Source organism: Sceloporus occidentalis, unplaced genomic scaffold (genome assembly GCF_023333645.1).
Source record: "Sceloporus occidentalis isolate IW3139 unplaced genomic scaffold, rSceOcc1.0.p SCAF_2, whole genome shotgun sequence".
NCBI classification, from domain to species: Eukaryota; Metazoa; Chordata; class Lepidosauria; order Squamata; family Phrynosomatidae; genus Sceloporus; species Sceloporus occidentalis.
In genome coordinates this window covers 72,931,905-72,955,463 of record NW_028316982.1, presented here as the reverse complement: position 1 = coordinate 72,955,463, position 23,559 = coordinate 72,931,905, and the positions used below count along the sequence as shown (strand labels likewise).

The window sequence follows — 23,559 nt, the reverse complement described above, 5'->3', positions numbered from 1 at the left end:
CCATTTTAGTTAAATGTCACTACCACTGAAACACAAGTCACAATGAAATCTGTGGGCAAAAACCAGAAATAAAATACTAGAATCTTACGTATGCCTCAGCTAGATTTTGCATATGGGTACAGTCTACAAAGAGGTTAAGCCTGTCTGAAATTAAAGGGTTTTGAAGTCTCATTAAACTTTACCCTAGTGTAATATACTGGATTAAAAAAAAAAGCAAGGCAAGATTACTGGTAAATATTTTATTACAGCTAGAAAATAATCTACTTTAACTTTATTTTTCCTATTCAACTTTTCATCATAACACATGTGTTAATCAGTTTATCTGTGTTTGGAAGTCAGTGCTACTATCCAACTATTGTTCTTAATGACCTGTTAAGGTAATGATAAATAATTGTAATTTTTACGTCCATTTCTTCTCACCCCAATAATTATATCTTCCAACCAAGTGAGCCAGGGGAATAATAATCTGCCAACTGAGGCAACAGTCCACGCATCTGATGAATTGGGCTTCAGTCCACAAATTCTTAAGCAAAATAAAACGGCTTACACTTGAGATGTCACCAGACTCATTTTACTTAGAAAGTAAATTGTGAAACTCCTAGAAAAGCAAATAAAATTTAAAATACAGCATTTTACATATGCAAAATAGTTGTGTAAATAGTGACTATGGCTGCATCTGCACTGCAGAAATAATTCAGTTTGGCACCACTTTAACTGCCATGTCTCAATGCTATGGAATTCTAGGAACTGTAGTTTGTTGTGGCATCAGAGATTTGCCATGGTAGTTAAAGTGGTGTCAAACCAGATTATTTCTGCAGTGTGAATGCAGACTATGAAACCTTTGAGAGGTATTCCTCCATGTGGAAAAAATAATAATAAAGAAAATGCTAATCCAACGTGGCAGATCTGTTCTCCACTGCTTCAAATTTTATTCCCACTTCTCCTGAACATAAATCCTTTAGCATTCTATCTTCATTGTAGCTGTTTTGTTTCCTTGTTTACACTGAAGAGATGGTATTTCTAAAAAGTACAAATATCTAAACCTGTGCACATCTACTTAGGTACAAGACCCATCTAATTTATGAGGACATACGTGCAAGTAAACAGTTCAAAGACCCATACCATATTACGAAGATAAATAAATGTGGAATTACAACTGTAAAAGGATGGTAACTTTTCTTTATCATTGCTTGAACCCACTTTCCAAAAACATCTAAGATTCATATTAAGCATCTCTCTCAATAAACTTCTGTCTATCCTCTTCTCTTCGCCTTTCTTAATTCATTTGTTCCTCAGGGTAGCACCCATGATTGGGGCTGGGAGAGCAGAGCACTAGAAACAATGAACTGTCCCCTTCTAGACCTTCCTCTGCTTCTCTCATTTTGCTGTCACTTTGAGCCACCTTTTTCTCTTCATCTCCTGCTGCTCCCATGCACCCTACTCTTCCCCTTGTACTCCGCTTTTCCCCGTTTCTCATCCTGTGCCACCAAACCTTCCCCCCTTGCACCGTTCATCACCACATGCTACGGACAGCTAGTGAGTGATTTTTCTATCACTCTATCTGCAAATGATCTGGGACTGCTACTGTGAGACAAGAAGCATTCAGAGCAAGTGCAAGAGAAGAAGCAGGAAAATCAAAGGTTGGATTCCTTGCCTGCATGACACTCAGTGGTGTCTCTGAGGTTAGTGCTACCCAATATGTTGTGGGTGAACTGTTTTGCCCTCCCCCTGGCTGCCACCCACCCAAGCCATTGCAGCCCCCTCTTGAAAGGCCTTCAGGGTTCAGCTTGGCTGCAGTTGCAGCTGCAAACTCTGAAGGCACCCTGCTCTGGGGTATCACCCAGTGAAGTCTACACCCCCCCCCCTTGTAATGCCATTGGTGACAGCAGATCCATCAGCCACCCTGCTTTCTGTCTTGCTCCTTGTACTCTGCCATCGCACATCTCTCCCTTCCACCCTTCGCTTCCTCTGACATATCTGCACTGCCTTCCTTTCTTGCTTCTTGCAAACCACTGTTGCGCTCCTTACTGTTCTCCCCAACCTCACTTCAGGCTGCTACACTTCCCTTCCCTGCTACCACACTTCCCTCCTTTCACTCCAGCTTGTCTCACCTTGTATTTGTACCATGCTTATGACATACAGTGGTCCCTTCCCTTACGCGGGGGATCCGTTCTGGACCCCCCCCCCCCCCGTGTAAAGGAAATTCTGCATATGTTCAAGCCCATTAAAGATAATGGGTCTCGTGCCCGCGGTGGGGTACAGCAGTGTGCAACACATGTGCCAAGGGCTCGCGCACCATTAGTTTTTCCAGCGCATAGCGCCGCTTCTCCTGACACAGCTTCTAGCATATGCTGGAAGCCACATAACGTGCGCTCGCATGACACAGGTGCAATGTACTAATAACTATGGAGTTTATCACATGGGACAGATCCTGTGCAGAAACTTGATTTAAAGTGAAAAATCTCTGCAAAAGTGGGTTGTTTTTCAAACGACATTCAGGGTTAACCTGAAAAGAAATTAGAAATAACCCGCAAAAGCAGGTAGTTTTTCAGACGACATTTGCATCAATGAGAAATAACACAGCATTAATTTGAACACAAAATCAACAATACCCATCCTTTTTACTTTTAGGAGCTTCCCGAAAATAAAAAGGAGTGTGTTTTGTCGACTCTGCGTTCGGATTAATGTTACGTTATTTCTCATTGACGTCAACACGTCTGGAAAACAACCTGCAAAATCAGGTGTTTTACAGATTTTAAAATTCCATTTCTGCATGGGATTTAACCAATTTGCCTCCATGATTAAGTCCTATGTTGTTGCACTAGGGAGCTTTTACCCTCTTTTGTTGCATTGTCCCTTCCCCATTCAGTCCAATAGCTCTATTGCTTCCTGGGAAGTCTTTGCAAGGAGCTCTGCAAAACAAATTTAAGGTAAATCCCCTGCTCCTAAAGGCAGGTTTTCCTTTAAAATTGCTACATTGACCCATGAAATTAGGAGGCAGTGTTTTGACGCAAGCACAGATCTAAAGAAATGCATGCAGCAGACTTGTTTCTCCCAAAACAGTTGGGCAGAATTGTGACTGCACAGTTTGCCATGTATCTCAGTTCCTACAAGGACTAGGGGAGACAGCATGATACAGTGGTTTTAGTGTTTGCCTAAGATCTGGGAGTCCAGGGTTTCAATGTCTGCTCAGCTATGGAAACCTACTGACCGTGGGCAAGTTACATACTCTCAGCCTCAGAAGAAGGCACAATAGATCTGCTTTAGTCACTATAAGTGGGAAATTATTTAAAGGCAGATAATAACAACAAGAGACTTACTTTTTAAAAAAGTTAAAGTTTACAATCTGGGCCAACTGATAGTGCAAGTGGACATCAGATTAGCGATGGAAAAATATTTGTAACATTCAAATATTCCTAGGATAAAAATGGCTTTCCTAACAGCTAAGAAACCTCATCAGGAAGAATAATAGACAAATTAGAATTTTATGCAATATTTGATGTCCCAAAGTGTTGCACAAAGTGTTTTCAGCAGGAAAAGAAGTATGGATTTTTTCCACACAAAAATATTTTCATTTTTTTCTTCCACAGAATGAGTCCTATATGAACTTTGGGCACATATTAATTTATGCTTCAGTTTTTGCTGCAAGCTTATATTCAGCTTACTCTGAGTAAGCTCGATTGAATAAAATGAAACTTACTTCTGAATAAAAACGCATCAGATCATATTGTTGGGCTGCAATTTCATATATTCTTTCCTGAAATGAAGCCTTCCTGAACACAGTGGGATTTATTTCTGAAGCTGCATCTGCACTGCTATGGAATAATGAGAAATGTAGTTTGATGGTACCCCCACTACATTTCCCAGAATTCCATAGCATTAAGCCATGTGGTCTCAAACTGGATTACTTCTGTAGTGTAGATGCAGTCAAAGTGAAGCTATCCAGCCTTGTGCTGTTGGTGTTCTTCAGTATAGGAATTAAACCAACACCATTCATCATCAAGTTAAATATATTCTTTAGGATTTAAATGCAAAATGTTTGTTGTTCTAATATCCAGATTAGCTGCATAAAAATTGGAGTCCTTGCTCCTTTGCAAATGTCAAAATATCTGTCATATTTGAGCAACTGACTCATTTTTGCTCTAAGTGTAGAGGGATAAAATTTGGAATTCAAGCTAATTTATAGGTTGTGTGGGGTTTTTTTAAAAGTTTTTGGGGATCTCTCTAGAAGTAGCAACTGTATGAAAACAACTAATAGTTCTCTGCTTGAACCATCTGTCATGGCGCTGTGACATATGTTCGCTTTGTTTATTCAGGAGCCAAATGTAAATTGATACGCTGAACTAGTATTTGGCTCAAGTGACTGCCTATCTGAATATATATCATAACTGCGTGCTTGTATGCACATCTTTATGCCTCATAAAATTTCCAAGAAATCTGTCTTTCACAGAAAATTCTGAGCATTTTACTTTATTCTGCATGTAAGTGAAGCACACAATAGACAAATTTTGCAATGCCATTCAGCCAGCTCCTTCTTCACTCAACCTGTCAACAGTCAAAGCAAAGACTGGGAAATGTTACTTTTGGGGTACTACCCAATGTGGATTTTTGTATGTTTATACCTCAAACAAGTAATTTTTCTAAGCTCTTCATTTACTCAAAAGGGTCTGTATAAAGATTCCATGGTTAGTGTGTTTAAGATGTGCAACCTTGTTAGACTGATGAGTTTAGTGCAGAGCTAAAAAAAACCCCGGTTTACCTTGGCCAGTTTGAATCCCAATTTGGGCTGTATCCAGATATTATCATACGCAAAATGCCACCAATACTGCCGGCCAGATGCAGTCCAGGTAATTTCTGGTTAGAAGCCGCACTCAGCCAGCCAATCTGCAAAGTTGGGAAAAAGAGGCTGGCTGACCGCAGCTTCTACCTGGAAGTTACCTGGGCTGCATCCAGCCGGCGGCATCAGTGGCATTTTGAGTATGATAGGCGCTTTACAGAGCGCCAAAAAGGGCGCTCTGCCGGCGCCTGTGTATGCTGCGCCAGGGAGCTGCAGCAGACAAACCGTGTGGTTCCCCAGCGCTGCAAAAAGAACCCGCAAAAAGTGGGTTCTTTTTTGCGCGTGGTTATGACACCGCAAGGCGCCAATGGTGCACTTGCAGCATCATAACCGCACCGCGATGTGCGGACGTTAAGCATCCGCCACATCAAAATGGCGGTGCCCATGTGTACTGGGCGCCGCCATTTTGACGTACCCAGTACGTACAAGGAGTGAGGCCTGATTGGACGCTGCGTCCTTGGCCAACCCCTAGTACGTACTGGGGGCGGGCCAAACACCCGTCTGGAACACACCCTTATATCCAGATGCAGCCCAAATTAAGATTCAAACTGCCAAAGCAGGGATTTTTTTAGCTGTAAGATAAACTCCTAAAAACCTAAACAAACCAACTTCTCCAAAGCAGGAGTGGGCAAAGTTGTGGGCATTTCTATGGCCTTCAATCCTTTGAGTGCATTACAGTAGGCCCTCTGTATCCACAGATTCTTTATCCATGGATTCAATCATCCATGGGTTGAAGAAGTTTAAAATATATATAGTGGGCTATTGGTATCTGCTGGAGTTTGGCACCAGGACCTCCTGTGGATACCGAAATCCATGAATGTTCAAGCCCAGTTCATGGATAGTAAAACGGTGTCCTTTATATAAAATGGCAACATCAAGGTTTGCTGTGGAGAAAAAGGCAGGTTGAGTCTTGACAACATCCAACTGGGATGAGCCTAAGGGATATAAGAAAGAGAGAGAAAGAGCTGAGGTTACATGTCGAATTGGTTAGGGTCAAGATAGGAATTACCTTGGGGATGAAGAGCCGTTGAAGCTGGAATAGGCTGCAGAGAAAGGCAGTTTAAAAAGCTTAAGGTAGCCAAGAGAGGACAAGGAGTGTCCTGAGTGAGCTGAAGTTTTGTTCTAGAAGAGACATAGTGTGTTGTGATAAGTGAGGCATAAATAATTAGAAGAGATGTAGTAAATAAAAGTGTAAAAAAGATCCTGAGTGTTTTGGTTTATTATAAGGAAAAACGTATAATAACAGGAAACAACAGAAGTCACACAGTTTACCAAATAAAGTATTCCATTAACATATCAAATGTGACCAACATCCAACACAAGAAATACTGTGTTTGGCTGAACTTGCAAATAAACTTAAAACTTTTTGGGGGGATACAGACGGGAGGTTCCATGCAGCCCATTTTTGCCCCTCGTCGGTGCCCAGCCAACCCCACAGCGCATTGCTGACGCATGCCCTAAAAAGAAGCTGTCTAGAGTGGCTTCTTTTTAAGAGCACCTCTTGGGTATGTGGATGCCCACGTGTCATTGTCATGTGCCACGCATGGGCTCAGCTAGAAGAGCCCTAAAACTGCTGCCAGGATGGCCTTTGGCCATCTGTATTGGGCATTTGTTTGAACAAGTAACTGTCTGGAGTGATTTCAGAAGTATAGTTTGCACATTACCAACATTAAGAAAAATCTTTAGTGTGTGTTAAGACCCCTTGAGTGGTTTGGGAAAGTATGAGGCTGTACAGACCAGCCATTAAGGCTGGCCTGGGGGTTGAGTCATTGCGTGGCATCCATATGACACACACCCCAACTCTGCTCCCAGGTTGGTGTGACGCTGCACGCTGCACCACATGACATGGTGTATGGTGTCACAGCGCTCCTCTGGTGCTGCGTTGATGACACAGCGCCAAAGGAGCACCAAAAAGCTGTGGTGCAAAGGAGAGATCGGGGCCGCGGCATGATAGCCTTGGCTGAAGAGCGGGGTATCATCATCATCATCATCATCATCATCATCATCATCATGATGTAGTTATCACGGCCTTGATCTGGTGCTAAAAGGGGCGGCTATAGGCCATCCCTTAGGGGTGGTCTGTACTGCCCCTATATCACTTTCACAAATTGGTGGCAGCAGTGGCACAAAGAGAAAAAGTAAAGGGTCCATAAAGAGATTTTGATAGTGCCGCACTGACACCGTCACACAAATTGGTGGCAGCAGTGGGATAAAGAGAATGAGTAAAAGGTCCATAAAGAGGTTTTCAGTGCCATGTAGCCACTGTCACATTTGCTTTTTGAATTTATGCATTTTTGGAATATTTTCAAGCTGTGGATGGTTGAATCCGCCAATAAAGAATCCATGGATACCAAGGGCTGACTGTACATACATTCCAAAAAGCAAACCTTGATTTTTTAAATATTTTATATAAGGGACACCATTGTATTATCCACTGTATTTAATGGGACTGGAGCAGGGTGGATATCCGCAGGGTGGATATCCCAAATCCCATTGAATACCAAGGGCACACTATACTTCTCTTAGCAGCTTCCTGGAATGAGGAACCATCTTTTAATAAGTTGAAGAGTCCTGACCCTTTTACCCTATAAAAAAAACTAACAAAAGCAGAAATGGTCTTTCACACATTGCTTTTTAAAGATATCTTCTGCAGCCTCTAAGGCCCCTGGAAGATGCCAGGGACACAAATCTGGCCTCTGTATCAGAGCAAAGTGCCTATCCTTGTTCTTAAGTCATTAAACATTTTAATGCTTTTGATAGGGGGTAAATAGTAGTGCTGGAAGTGAGTTTCTCACTGCTTTACTGTGTGCCTTCAAGTCATGTTCCTGTTGTTGTTGTTGTGTACCTTCAGGCCCTTTCTGACTTATGGTTTTATTAGCTAGATTTCTTCAAAGGGAGATGCCATTGCCATCATTCGCAGATGGGAGAGTGTACCTTGCTCAAGGTCACCCAGGATGTTTCCATGTTCACGAAAGGATTCAAACCCAGATCCCTAGTTGAACACTCAGCAACACCATTCTGACTCTGCCCTGTGCCTTAATATAAAAACATTTGTTTTCTCTGAGGACCTGTACTGTCATTTTCCCCAGGGAGATTAAAACAACGGTGTCAGTTCTAGAAAATAAACACCCTGCATTTATAGGATGAAACCTGTAAAAACACAAGTACACCACTTCTCTGTTTAATGGTTAGCTTTGCTGTGTGTGTGTGTGTGCGCGCACGTACTTGTGTGGCATAAACCAAATATTTGGTAGCAAGAGCAGCAGTAAACTGGAGCCAGTGGGAGTTGTATACTCTTGAAAGGGACTCAAAGTCATGTTGCCAAATAGTCACTGGCGGTCATTCACACTTACATTTTTGAGCTGAATAGATCGATATGATACCAATTCAAAGTTCACACTACATTTGCCATGACTGAAGCTGTCCATGGCAATTTAACCCTGTTGATGTTCACATTACCATTTGTATCGATTTAAAATGGAGCCGCAATTTCAATCGTTCTTGGGGTGTTTTTTAAAAAAACTAAAGCCAATCAAATGATGTGCATCTACGTCACACTGTTTTGGGGGAATCCCACCCTGTCAGCCTCCCAATGGTGCTGGCAAGCCCCTCTAAACAACTCTTGCCAAATAACCCGCAGGATCAGTTCATCTTGGGGGAAGTCACACTCTCTCAGCCTCAAAGAATGGCAATGGTAAGCCCCTCTGAACAACCCTTGCCAAGTAACCCCCGGGATAGGTTCGCCTTGGGAAAAGTCATACTCTCTCAGCCTCAGAGGATGGTGGTGGCAAGCCCCTCTCAACAACCCTTGCCAATGTTCACTTTGGGGGAATTGACTCTCTCTCAGCCAAGAAACCCCTGTGGGTTAAAATGTGGGGTATGCATACAGTATAATATGTGTGTGAGAGCTTTGTTTGCACCAACTTGGGAATGGATTCTGTGGTGATTTTATTTCTTAGGAAAGAGGAAATAAGTGACCCCTAACCCCCACTGACAGTTTCCCCCCAAATGTTAATCAAATCATGTGTGCCTTTGTCATACCAATGATGCTAGTATTTAAACTACTGTCTGTTGCATCCATGCAATAGCAAAGATGTGCATAAGGTGTCAAATTTTCTTTCTTTCTTTCTTTCTTTCTTTCTTTCTTTCTTTCTTTTTCTTTCTTTCTCTTTCAAAAGCACACCATCTATTGTTGTTGCCAGGAGAACCCCCTCCCTGGCTTTGGTGAGCTCTGGGAACCAGCCATAAGTGTAAATAAGGGGACACCAGCAGAAGAGAGGGAAGAAAAAACGACTGCGCTTTGAAGAGACAGCTTTCCAAAATGTAGGAAATTTTAATCCATTTCATTTCTGGAGCTCTTTTTTAACTCCTGCAACTGAGTGCCGAGAGGGAAAAACAATGGCACTTGGCTGGCATTGAGAGAGCAAAGGGGTGGGCATGATCTGCCCCCTGCACATTAACTCCTCCTTTTCTGTGCTTTGAATTCAATCGATAGCAAGTTCCCATTTGTGGCTGGTTAAAAAAAACCCGGTTCTTTTGAATAGAAATCCCCAGTTCCAAAAGAACCGGGTTAAATGGGTATTTTTGCCAGCCCCCCACTAACTGCATTGAGTCTACTCAGTGCCAATGTGAACAACCCTGAAATAATCTGGTTTCCACACTGGGTTATTTCTTAGTGTGAATGGCCTCTAGGAGGGAGGCAGAAATAAAAAAAGAGGGCCGGTGGTGAGGCCAAAGAAAAGACAGTCAAGAAAAAAATAAACTAATTTCCCCAAATTGTCACTCACCTACCCACCTTTGGCTTGTCAATAAAACTCCCCACTTTTAATTATAAACATGTCTTTCCAGCCCACAACTGTTTTAAAAACTATCCTGGTTCTCTCAGTACAATTTCACTGATCTTCTCCCACTAGAAGTCCCAGTAGTTTGATCATCCTCTGAGGTAGAGACAGTGTGACTCACCCAAGGTCACCCAGTGGGTCTTCTTGACCGAGCCAGGATTTGAACCCTGGTCTCCATGTTAAGATGACTGAATATAGACTGAAGGGAAGAAAACTTTTTGGATGGGGTGGAAGGTGGGAGATGAGGCTTATGACCACCTGTTTGCTTTACTTTTGCAATTCTACATAAGGTGGAAGGATTAAGTCCCATTGACCTCAATGGAGCTTATTCCCAGGTGTGTGGGCTGTTGGCTATATTTAAAGAGCTGGCAAAGCCACCTCAGACATTCAAAATTTGCATTGCAACTCTGACTGGAGTTTACTTTAAAGGCTTTATGCCTAAACACCTTAAAGGCATCAGATACCTTCTGACTTTGGGTGCTAAGCAGGGTCAGCCCAGGTTAGGACTTGGATGGGAGACTGACGACATAATACCAATAATAATCCAATACTTGGATGGGAGACTGATGATGTCATACGCAGGCACGCTTTACATGGTTTTCAGCATATGCTGAAAGCTGCATGGGGGGAAGGGGCAGCATGTCCCATAGGAATTAATGGGGTGTGGCGCTGCCGCATGCACGAGCCCCATTAATTTAAATGGGGCTCAAGCATAGGCGGTATTTGCTTTACACAGGGGAGTCTGGAACAGATCTCCCGCGTAAAGAAAGGGCGCACTGTATATATATTTATTCCTTCCTAGTCTTGAATTATGTTGTTTTTATTGTCATAGAGCATCGCGGTCCTTGGTTTGAATTTCCCTTTGATTTCCATGATCTTGTGGAATCGGTCTCATGTTCTTCCATTTTTGTTGTTGTCCTCTATTTCTCTGCATTGATCATTATAGCATCTTTTCACACCATTTGTTGAACTGTAGCATTCATGGTTCTGTGTTTGTTCCTGTCTCCCTTTTGCTTTGCTTCTCTTCTTTCTTTTACTGCTTGTAGCGTTTTATCTGTCATCCATGATTTCTTCTCTTTCTTTTTGACTACTGTAAGCGTATATCTACATTCTTCTTTTATTATGTCTGTGGCTTCTGACCATAGTTCATTTGGTTTTCCTCCATCTGGAGCATGACTAAGAAGCATGAACTTTTATTTCTATTAGTGTTTTGAGCTTTGATATAGTCAAACCCCGGCAGCCAGAGAGGAAGCTTCTCAAACAGGGTGATAAGCCCTCACCACAAAGGAGGACAAGGCACTGCAAAATGGAGGAAAATCAAGAAAAAGGGAGGGCCTGACCCAAGAAATGCTCAGGACACTCCTATCAATGTAAATTCATGACCAAATGTAAGACCAATAAAACCTCAAAACACTTATAGGAATTTAAAAATGCATGCTTCTTAGTCATGCTCAAAATGGAGGACATTCCAGGGGAAAAAAAAAAGTAGGACCTGATAAGAGCTCAAACACATTCCTAGAAATAAATATAAACCCATGGTCCTTTGTCATGCTCAGCATGGAGGACCTTCAAGAAAAATGGAGGACCCGACGAAGGAAAAGCTCAAACCAGTCCTAGAAAGCAGGACCCCTGCTTCTTAGCCCTGGACCAGACCCAAGAAACAAAACATATAAAAATATTTTATATATATATATATATATATATATATATATATAAAATCATGAGCTTTTGTAGACTCCAGTCTACTTCCTCAGGTGCATTTAAATGAAGCCTAGGAAATCCCCTGCTGCTTCTTTCTTTCAGTGAGTTTCAAAGGGGCCACAAGATCTCTCTACTAGTGGTTCTACAGACTAACATGGCTATGTCTTTGAAAAACAACAACAATGATAATCATAATAATGCATCTGAGGAAGTAGACTGAAGTCTAGGAAAGCTTCCGCTGCCAACTTCTTCCTTTCAGTGAGTCTCAAAGGGGCTGCAAGATCTCTCTACAAAAAATATTTACACAATTATAAATGCTTATAAAGAAAAACAATTGGATAGAAATAGAAAAAAACGATGCTTGTATAGAGGCCATGCAAGAAAAAAAGGGAAGGTTGCGCCAAGCATTTCCATCCTCCTCCTCCTCCTCGAAATGTGCACATGGTCAGGCTCAGAAAGGAGGACGTTGTCAACCAAATGGAGGACCTGCCCAAATCACCAAAGCTCCAAGCATTCCTAAAATAAAGATAAAGATTACGATTAAGATTTTTTTTTTTACAGAAAGACTGCTTTTGAATCCTTACAAAGGGATTCAACCCTGGGCTGAAAGTGGGAATGTAGGACAGGTCCTGGAAAAGGAGGACGTTGCCACCCGAATGGAGGACCTGCCCAAATCACTAAAGCTCCAAGCACTCCTAAAATAAAGATAAAGATTTTTTTAAAAAACAGACTGCTTCTGAGTCCTGCTCCAAAGGGAGGACCTTTTGGACTGAACCCTGGGCAGAAGGTGGGAATGTAGGACAGGTCCTGGAAAAGGAGGACGTGCCTATCAGAGCACCACCACCCCGGATCTGTTCCTGGAGGGTTAACTGATGGGTCTGCCCTCTCTTCTCCTCCCTCCCTCCTTCTCTCCCTCCTTCTTTCCTTCTTTCTTCCCTTCCTCCTCCCTCTCCATCCAAAGCCAAAGGGGAGCCTTGGAGCCAGAGGCGTCCTGCGCTCTTTTCCGGATCGGAGCCTCCCAGACCCGCTTAGGAAAAGGATCGGAGGCAGCTGGGGAGGAGGACAGACCCGGATCTGTTTCGGGGGGTGGCCTTTTGCGTGTGGACACACCACAAAACCAGGGCATCGCTTAGGAGAAAGAGAGAGCAGCTCCTTTCCTTCCTCCTCCTTCTCCATCACCACCTTCTTTGGCTTTCTTTCTTTGGAGAGCAGAGAGAAGTGCTCTCTTCCCCTCCTTTTTAAAAAAGAAAACCAACCCACTCCCCGAGTGGGAGGCAAGGGAGGCTCCTTCCTCCTTCTTGGTCTCCTTTCTCCTCCTCCTTTGGGGAAATCTGGACACTTAGGATGTTTAGGCTGCTGCTGCTGGTGTTGGGAAGGTTGCTCTAAGTGCCAAAAAGTCAGGCATCTCTTGCTTGCCTTGCCTTGCCTTGCCTTGCCTTTCCTCTCCTCCCTCCTTTTTGGGTTGTTTGCAAAACAGCTGCTGCTGGTGGCTTTTCTTTCTCTTTTGGAAAGGGCGATCGGAAGAGAGGCAGTGGAGCTTGGCAAGTCCATGGAGAGGGACCTGGGCTTGGGCTGCTTTGGACTCTCCAAGGGCTGCTGCTGGTGAGGAGCTTTGCGCGCAGAGCGCACCGCGAGCGCATCCTCTGCACAAGGGCAGCAGGCAGCATGGCTTGGGCGACTACCACCACCACCTTGTGCTTCCTTTTGCCCTGCCTGGGTAAGTCTTTGGGGACCCACCTCTGGGGGGGGGGCTGGGTGTGTGTGTGTGAGAGAGAGAGATCAGAGAGCTGCAAATGGTTTTGGGGAGAAGAGTGGGAAGTTTTCCTTTAGTTTTTGGTACCCCCAGTTGCTTTCATGCCAGGCTGTGCTGCTGCTTAGTTCCTAATGATAAGAATAATGATAATGATAAGGGAGTTCCTAATGATGATGATGATAATAATAATAATAATAATAAGACATTTATTGATAGCCTGCCTCTCCCAGAAAGATCGAGGCAGGTGACAACCATCAAAAATGTATCTATGACAATGTGTGTGTATAGATATATATGTGTGTGTGTGTGTGTGTGTGTGTATAATATAGAACTATATGGACCCCTTCACGACCACCATCACCACCACCACCCCTGTTACAAAATAAATAAACAATTAAATTAATAATGTCTAAATCATAATTATAAATTGTTCCTAGCTCCTGGGCAAACTTTACCTGGGAGTATTGCATTCTAGAGACCAGGCTAGCTTAGCAGTGGAGACCCACTGGTTGACCTTGGGCAAGGCATGCTCTCTCAGCCTCAGGGGAAGGCAAGGGCAAGCCTCTCCTGAACAGACCTGGCTAAGAAAGCCCCATCATAGCTTCGCCTTTGGGTCCTCAATGACTTGAAGGCGCACACACAACACACACAGGAGCCTACCTCTCATTGAACCCAGCAAGATCCGCTTACTTCAGAGTACTGGGATCGCTTTGCTATAGACTGCAGAGGATACATAGTTAGCCTGGGCTTCCTAGCAAGTTGAAAGGGAAACTTTCCAGCCCTCTCTTTAGTAAGGGAGAGCTTTTTGTAACAGAAAAGGAATGGGTTTGCTCCCCTCTTCCTGGCTGTGTATTTTAAAAAACCATTTGTACCTTAAAACTGGACTGTTTAGACAACAGATTGTGTGTGTGTGTACATGCAAGCCCCTGCATCTGTAAGTAAAGAAGGAAATAAAGATGCAGAGGTCGGTATAATAGACTTGGGCTGCTGCAGTAACATTTTTTGGGGAGGGGGGACATGGAAGAAAACAAGTGGCACCAAACCTGTCACTTTTCACCCTTCCAGGTAGAACACTTCCCTGACAGAGCCCTTCCAAAAGAGGCCATTTGTGTCCAATTGCTAGAAAGATATCTCCCTTTCATTCATCTGCCTGGAGTTAAAAATCACAGCAAAGCCTTTGTGAAAACAGGAGAGCCAGCTTTTAACCCACTGTTGCTGTGCTCCAAAGGACCAGCATCAGGGCAAAGAGAAATAAATCTTTCATGCAAGTTAAGCCCTGTGGTATTTGGAAGGGTTCAGTTGTCTGGGATGTAAGTCTTCGCTGCAGTCCTGGGGGGATTTTTTATTAAAAGAATGGGACAGGGAGGAAGACAGGTGCTGAATTATCTTCTGGAAAGTGTGACTGGAGGGACTCAGCTGTGCAGGTGGGAGATGTGGGATGAAGGCGGGAGGAGAACAATCTTGGCTTTATTGTTCACAGTTGGCCATAATTTTTAAGGTGTGTGTGTGTGTGTGTGTAGGAGAAATGGCCTTTCCCATAGGAAGCTTACTTGTTCCATTATTGGACTCCATTATTGAGGGGTAGACACGAAGGGGAAAGAATACAGACTCCTTGCCTTTTGATTTACCTTGTGCAACTGTTCACATTTGTTTGTGGATTTTGTTTTGTTTTGTTAAGTCTTGCTAGGTTAGCATAGTCTGTTCCCACATCATTAGAGGGACTTAATAATGTGTTTTCTTTGCTTGGGGGCTGCTCTCTTTGAATGCAGAGGTCCTCCTGTCTGGGGAAGTGAGTGGTCTGCTTGGCGGAGGGGACCGTCTCGACTGTGTCAAAGCCAGTGACCAGTGTCTCAGGGAGCAGAGCTGCAGTGCAAAATTCAGGACACTGAGACAGTGTGTGGCCGGCAAAGAGAGCAACTTCAGTCGGGCGACAGGCCTGGAGGCGAAGGACGAGTGCAAAAGCGCCATGGAGGCTCTGAAGCAGAAATCTCTTTACAATTGCCGCTGCAAGAGAGGCATGAAGAAGGAGAAAAACTGTCTGCGTATTTACTGGAGCATGTACCAAAGCTTACAGGGTATGTTGCCACCTCTGGGAGGAAAAATCCAGAAGAGTTTCACTGCCCCTTCCCAACACACATTAGCATGGGATTCCCCCTGTCCCTCAGATTCACCATGATCTGACCCGGTAATTCACAATTGTGTTCTGCAGTTGCAAACTAAGAACCCTTTACTGCCACCCAGACAGAGCAGCTGTTGATATTGCTGCTGCTGCTGCAGTCGTCTGTTGTTGGGAAATGCAGAATAAAAGATTTCCTCCAGGGGGACTCAGCTGACCTTTGTAAACTGAAGTCAAAAGATCTGAGTATTAGCAAGTGCAAGATGCAAATGACAAATTGGTTAGGTTCCTCCCTTCCCTACCCCTTCTTCATAAACACTTGTTAATGAGATCTAACTTCACGAGATCACAAGGGGTCACTCCTTACCCACCGTGTGAAACTGGAAGTTATCCTTTCCTAACTGATTTGGAAGGTTATAGAGGGCCTGTGTTTATGAGCCTTGTCATTTCCACTCTGTGTGTGTGCGTGAGAGAGAGAGAGCACGAGCGTCTCAAGGGGACTGTAGATAGTTTGGGGAGAAAAAGTCTTTCTAATTCCTGTAGCATTAATGGAGCAGATGAGAAAGACATGTTCATGGCTCTGTATGAGCAGTGAATCTGACAAAATGTCCATTGATTCTTGATGCAACAGGACAATTTAAAATTGCAGTGGAATTTGACTCTTGCTTGCTTGGGAATTTAAGGCCCAGTTCTGTTGTCCTTGTGATCTTGATGTGTCTTACAATAATATCTACTCTGAGACTTCCACACCTGTGGTGTTTAATTGAAATCAATACTTTAGTCAATGACAACACTGAATAGTTTAATGACTTTGGATTTACTGGAAGTAGCCTTCACACTAAATTATACTTATTACTGGAGAGTCCCTACTATATATTGCATTTTAAAATGGAATACTTTACTTTTTACAGTTCACTGGGCTTTACTCCCTGGTAAATGTGTATTAGATTACAGTGCTAGATTCAGTTTTCACTGGTCAAGTGTTGTAGAAGTGTTTGAATTATTATAGATAAATAAAAATATTGCAGTGGTGGATATTCTTTTATGATCTTTCCCTGCTTATGTATCTCTTGATTATGTCTTCTACTCCATTTCATGCTGGAGGAGAAGAATGAGCTACTTCCTAAATATCTTCCAAAGATACTTTTTTGGGTTACTATTAAGACAAATCTGATTTTAAAACCATTTGCCTTTGGATAACTAATGCTCCCCACTCATTATTATGGGGTACAATAACACTGAGCACCTGAAGTTTGTCTGCGCCCCATCTCAAGTCTGCTTCCCCCCTCAAGACACCTCAAGTCTGGGAGAAAGAGCAGTAAGAAGATGAATTTGCCAAAGCTATGATGGAATCCCAGCCAGGAGACAAAAGAGTCAAGATGATGAGGGCTTAGGGAAGGAAGCTGTATCCAAGTTGGAGGGAAGAAGAAGTTGTTGGTTGAATGGGCATGTTTGTTGGGGGTAATGAGTTGGGCCTTCTAGCTATCTTAAGGATTTTTGGAGGTGATGAAGCATGAAAGAAAAATCACACTTTCTATTGTCTTTAGGAAATGACTTGCTTGAAGAGTCACCTTATGAACCAGTTAACAGCAGGTTATCAGACATATTCAGGCTAGCGCCAATTGTATCAGGTAAGTGGATTTACTATTATTTTATTGAATTCTGGACTAGTTGTGAATCCTTTCAGAATGGTTTATGAGGAGATGGAACCATGTATTTTCTTTTCTTCAAACATGACTGGTTCTGAGTTTCAAAAGTGGAAATTACAATCTTGTTGACAAAGGAGACACCATGGACTTACTTAACTAGGGATCCTGTTGTCACAGTGCATAATCAGGCATAATCAGAAAGAAGCTCAGCTGTGTGTTTAAGAATCCTATTCAGTGCTATAATCCTGAATGTGCTTACTCAGGAGTAAGCCCCTCTGCACATTGTGGGTCTTGTTTCTAAGTAATGTAGAGGAATGTCCTCTAAATGTATTGATGTGAATTCAGTTTTGTCTACTGTACACTCTTTAGTCCACAATATGCTTGTTCATCACTCAATGACTACAGCATCAGATGATCACTTGCGTTTGTAGAACATCATGGAGCAAATGCCACAGAAAGAGCATCATATTGACTGACATCAGCTCAAATGCAATGCCTTTTCATAAATCAGTCTGTGACTCATCAGGTACTAAGCAGTGATGTATGTGTATATGTGTATGCCAATAAACCCTGTGTCATTGGCATTTATGGGAAATAATAATTTCTCCTTTGTTCTGCATGAATAGCTATTGTTAGAGAGTATGTGTAGTATATGAACAGAGTATACAGTATTTCTGATCTTGAAAAAAAATACTCCCTGTAGTGTTCCCTTTTTTTAAAAAAAAGAACTTTGTTCAGTCCGACCTTGGTGAAAAGGAACAGGGGCAGAAGACTAAGTATAGTAGGTCCTTCATACCTGCTGAGGTTTGGTTCTAGGACCCCCTGTGGATACCAAAATCCATGGATGCTCAAGCCCCTTCATATACAGTTGCTTAGCAAAATGGTGCCCCTTACATAAAATGACGAAAACAAAGTTTGTGTTTGGAATTTATATTATTTTTGAATATTTTCAAGCTGCGGATGATTAAATCAGTGGATAAAAAGTCTGTGGATATAGAGGGCCAACTGTATGTACACCTGTAGGTGGCGATCTGATTCTCTGTCTCCAGAATTTAATATTTGACGACAAGTCTTAGTTGTCTATGCAGATTCTGCTTTTTGGCTGGCAGGCAAATGAGATGATTCTGTACCATTTTTTTTTTCTCTTTGTGAGAAATGAATGCCTTTTTGATACTGAACGAAGAACCTCCCCCGTCCATGATTGCATTGCAGTGCTGCACATGCCTAGTCAGAAGTAAAACCCACTGAGTTCATGGACTCTCAGATGAACAGGGATAGGATTTTACCTTTAATTTCTTATTATTTTAAGAGCTTTGCTTTCCTAAGCCTCCCCATATATCATTGTTTGGAGCAAACCCTGTGGATCTTCCTTGGATGCACTGCTTATGCTTCCAAATTTAAATTGCATTTCTTGTTGGTCAGAAATATTTATTGTTGTCATATATTTTAAGCATCACTAGGCTCTTAAGAGTCAGGTTAAATTGAGCTCAAGAATTTACTCTGTATCTACAACATCACATTTCTGTTGTAAAACGGTGCTATAGTACCGATTATATCAGGAACGATTAACATTAGCAGGCTTGCTTTCGCTGCTGTATTCTGTGGTAGAAAGTGAACTTCTTTGGCGAGATTGTGCATGAAAAAAAGGCCTGAAACACAGCAGAGCAACAGAGTGCCAGGATAAATGGTCTAGAGAGGAAATGGGTTCTTGAAACTTTTCCAAATAAGTAATATATGACAATTTCATCTGAATGTGCCAATGCAAACTTAGCAAAATTCAGCTCTTAATGTTCCTTTAAATGTTTTTTAGATCAATTTTTATTTGCGCTTTAGAACTAATTTGCTCTGAGCATAAGCTCCTTTTCTGCCTTGGTTCTTGATTTATCTCTTTTTCCAGAACTCAGAAAAGTTACTTTTTCAATTACAACTCTCAGAAGTCCTCAGCCAGTACAGCCAGAGACCTAGGGATCTTACTGAAGGTTGTAGTTCAGAATAGAAACTGTGTTTTGAGTTCCATCTTCTTAAGATACTTTTCTTCTGACAAATTAGGATCTTGTTTAGTTTAAGATATTAGATTCTGTAATGGCCTATGGCTGTGACTGTAATGATGAAATATTTATTTATGCAGCTCGAATTCTGTATTTTTCCATTTGGTGTTCCCATGTATTTCAGTGAAGGTACATGAGGCCAGTTTTGGAGAAAAGTACATAGGCATTGCATTGGATTAAGTCACAGAGGGGCTGTGCAGACAGCCCCAAAGAGGTGTCCTTCAGCCACCCCTTTTACAGCCAGACTGGGGTCACAGCAACTGCATGCTGCGGCCTTGATGTGGGCTTTGCAGGCCACACAGCGCCAGAGGAGCGCTGTGATGGCTCACGCCATGTGGAGCGGTGCACAGTGTCATGCTTCCCTGAGGGCGGAGTTGGGGCATGCATTATGTGAATACCACGCCCCGACTCCGTCCCCGGTCAGCTTTTAAGGCCAGTCTGCATAGGGCTATAGTGAATATGAAAAACTAGCCTGACATGCTAGAACTATTGAACAATAGTCGATATCTCTTGAATGGCAGTAAATACCTCTTAATAACACTTTTTAGTGTTAATTTATTGGACTGCTTACACTATGCTTGGATAACTGGGATACTAGAATTGATACTGTACTCTCAGCTTTTGCGTTCTGGTGCTGTGCTCGGAAAACTCATTAAAGTCAGGGGTTATATCTACTCTTCTGGTCCGTGTTTACTTTATGCATTAAGCATACTATTTTCAGTTGTTGGGAATATATGTAAGCATAATTTTGATCAGATGATAGTTCTTTCAGAAGACTGTGATTATGTGTGTTTTTCATATAGTTCTTCCTTACTGCACTCAAAACAAACTTCTAAATTTTTGGATTAGATGCAATTTAGGAAATCTTCACCCATACGAATTATTGAGGAATGAACAGTGTACTGATGAAAAAGAATTGCCTACTCCTCTTTTGCATATTTTTCTTTAATAATGTATGAAATTAGGTTTTCATACTCACATATAGGCTTTTGTTCTACAGCTCTCATAATCATATGTGTGCTTGTCAGCCTACGTGTCTAAAATATAGCATTGTTGTAGATGCAATCATGCCAGCTGGGTAAATGACAGAATCATATAGATATTGCCTTTATAAACATTTTATCATTACATTTGGGGCCTAGAATGTGAGAATGGGCCCATCTCAGGTCCTCCTGACATCCTTCAGGTTGGTGTGCAAGGGATAATCTGTATGTACATCTGCAGAAGCTTTAATAGATGGTAGGCCAACATACCAGTGGTAGTAGCTATACTAATGCAGCAGTGGAGCCTTGTCCTAGGCAGGTTGTTGTTGGATCAAGGATGTAGAAAGTTGCAGATTCAGATCTCAGCATGTCCAGCTACAGCTGGGAAAATTATTTTTCTCACACCCTGAAAACTAGTTCCAATGTCTGTAGAACGAGGTGGACACTTCTACCCCTGGTGGCGCAGTGGTTAAATGCCTGTACTGCAGCCATTCACTCAAAACCACAAGGTTGTGAGTTCAAGACCAGCAAAAGGGCCCAAGCTCGACTCAGGCTTGCATCCTTCCGAGGTCGCTAAAATGAGTACCCAGACTGTTGGGGGCAATTTAGCTTACTTGCTAATTAGCTTACTTGCTGTTCACCGCTATGATCTTTGGAATAGCGGTATATAAATAAAACAAATTATTATTAATTATTACATGAGACGGTGGCAATTTCCCTCTCTCACCTCTGCCCCAAGCCACCTCTCCCTAACAGTGCCAAAAACAAGTTTCCTCTTTTGACAGTATTCCATCCAAAATGGTGACTGAAAGTGACATCCAGTTATCTCTGGTTTCCATTTTGGGCAGGATACAACAGAAGGAGGAAGTATTGGGTTTTTTTTGTTGTTGTTGCAGGCATACATTTTTGCATGGCTGGAGTGAATTTTGGACAAAAATTAGATAAATATTGCAATTTTTTAAAAAAATTGAATTCTCAGGACACCAGAAGTGGGGCCCAGTCGCCACACTTGGCCCAAGCACTACCCTTTGTTTACTCCTGTTGTAGGAAATACTGTTTTAATCAGCGTAAGAGAACTTCCTGTTAGTTCAGAGACTCACACTCTACCTCATTTTTTAAATTAAAAATATCTTGATACTCTTTAAAATATAGTTTTGCATTTAAATAAACAAGTTCCATTTTGGAAGGTGGTGAAGTGTATATCTAGGAATTGCAGAGAGGTGGTCTGCCCAATTTGTTCTAAATATCAACTCATAGTGTCATTCAGAGATGGTTGGGGTGCTCATGAATTCCCCTTTTGTCCCTGTTTCCATTGTCGTTGATGTATAGCATGGGGGGGGCTGTGGATGTGAAAGCCCATTCTATTCTGATGCATTTATTTTCACTGTCTTCTGCCAGCAGCCCAGCAATCTTGTTGATGATTCCTCTAATGAAACACAGTAAGTGTATTCACAGAAGCAATGCCAAAAAGAAATTTCCAGATAGGCTTTCACTTAAGCGTGAGCATGCTAAATCTCTAGATCACCACAAACTGCAATTGTCTGCAAACTCTGTTTGGTATCTTGCCCAGTTTTGTATGATTCTAGTTGCATTATGCTATACACATGGGTACCTGACATTGTCCTACTGCTTTCAGAGATTGTGCCAGTCTAAACCACTGTAGGCATTTATTGCTTACTGCAGGGTTCACTACTGTTTAGCCCCAGTCATGAGGATAACAGCTGTTAAATAGGAGTGGTTTTTCTCTGCCCTATTGGCTATTGAAAAGCTGTTAGAAAATTCATTATTTTGAACTGGAGAAGGAATTTCCATTGATGGGTCCTCCTGTTGATAATGTGCAGCTTATGATGTGCCATGAAAACTAAAATATCTTTTCCAAGAGCACCTTATATCTTCATATTTCTCTGGATCAGATGTAATGTCTGGTGGCAGCATCTACCATTAGACAGAGTAAAGCAGCTGCCTCAGACAACATATATTTGTTATCATGACCAGATAGTAAATTGCTACCTCTTTAATTTGTTAGCCTTTTATTAGTGCCAGGGACAGGGAGAAATGCTTGTGAGAGTTTTTGTTTCCTGGACCAAAATAAGTTGGATGGCTTTAGGCAGCATGTACCTTGATTTTGGTGACTGAGAGGTAGCTATAGCTTTCTTTGTTCTAGGCAATTTCTTCTGACTGCTCTGTCAGTGGATTGTCATGTTGTGATAGTGGTGATGTGAATTTGTACATCACAAGTATAGGGCTAGATGGCAGAGCCATCTGCCCTCTGAAAATAAAGGAACTTACATATTTCTTTATATTGCTTCTATGTGTAAACCTTAGCTGTAATTGAACTGTGGTATTGTGTGATAACAGTTGGTGGCAGCTTGGATCGGAGGAGTCTGCAATGGAGATATGCATACATTTTTCATTGTCAAACATTTATTTTAGCGATTATAATGTCACTGAATTGGCACACAGACAAAACACAGCTTTTAATAGTAGGATTATTGTGGCATTATATGCCCTTCTAAAATAAAAACAATCCAGGAGATACCGAACATAAGAATTTTTATTGAAGCATAAAGAATTCCACACTTTTCACTAGCAAAACACACAACATTTATATCTTTGATTTGAATTGTGAATGGGTGACAAGTAAAAAACCCAACATAGTTCAGTTGGTGCTGAAAGATCATGATCCGAATTAATGTTTTAGAAAGCAACAGATAATTAAAAGGTTTTGGGATTTGCAAATTGATTAGTTATGAGCTGTGGTAAGTAGACCGATGTATAAAATTATTATCCAAATAGCATCTTGGTGCTATTTTAAGTTCCATCACACAGTCTTAAGGGGTTGCTTTAGTGCATTATGCTAGGCAAGTGAGGCAGAATCCTCCAGCCTGTGGGCTGTAGCTCAGTGGAGAGTGCATGTTGTTGTTGTTGTTGTTGTTGTTGTTGTTGTGTGCCTTCAAATTGACTCTGACTTATAGTGACCCTATCTTAAGGTTTTCTTGGAAAGATTTATTCAGGGCCATTTTACAACACACAATTATAGCACCATGGTTTCACTTGAATGGCCACTGCTACATCTTGAGGAGTCCTGGGATTTGTAGTTTGATGAGACACTCAAGTTCCCTGGCTGAGAATTCTACATGCCTCCCAAACTGCAAATCTTCAGATTCTATAGGGAAGTGGTCAGGGCAGTTTAAGTGGAATTATAGTGCTATGATTGTACAATATGAAATGCCCTCAGAGGAGGATTGCCATTGGCTTTCTCTAAGGCTAAGTGAATGTGACTTGCCCAAGGTCACCCAGTGCATTTCTATGGCTAAGTGGGGATTCGAACCTTCACCTCCCATAGTCCTAGTTCAGCACTCACATCATTATACCATGATGGTATCTATCTTTAGGTAGTTTGGAATTGGAGAGACACTAGTGGCCAGTGGGTCAGAGAACTGAGGTTGACAAACCAAGGGTCTGACTTGGTATAAGCAGCAGTGGCTGGTGGCTTTCTTGTGCAATTGATCTGCTCTGGGTTTTATTCCACATTTTAAAGGAGTTCTTCAAGGTCCTAAACCTGTTTTGGAGATAGAGGCTTTAAAGGCTGCATCTGCTCTGCAGAAATAATCCAGTTTGATGCCAGTTT

General features: G+C 42.1%; 1 protein-coding gene across 5 annotated transcripts in view; it reads left to right on the top strand.

Annotated features, from left to right (window-relative positions):
• The first annotated feature begins 1,471 nt into the window (after window positions 1-1,471).
• GFRA1 (GDNF family receptor alpha 1) overlaps window positions 1,472-23,559 on the top strand; it is a 278,423-nt gene continuing 256,335 nt past the window's right edge. The window contains exons 1-4 of one of the 5 annotated variants that reach the window (XM_089509992.1): window positions 1,472-1,682; window positions 12,892-13,096; window positions 14,902-15,207; window positions 16,796-16,879. In XM_089509992.1, the coding sequence (XP_089366118.1) occupies window positions 1,659-1,682; window positions 12,892-13,096; window positions 14,902-15,207; window positions 16,796-16,879 (619 nt within the window). In that variant the 5' untranslated portion in view covers window positions 1,472-1,658. Of the gene's footprint in view, window positions 1,683-2,899; window positions 2,931-4,577; window positions 4,632-9,092; window positions 9,161-12,891; window positions 13,097-14,901; window positions 15,208-16,795; window positions 16,880-23,559 lie in introns of those variants that run through there. The other 4 variants (XM_089509994.1, XM_089509991.1, XM_089509989.1 and 1 more) reach the window with 4 other exon arrangements.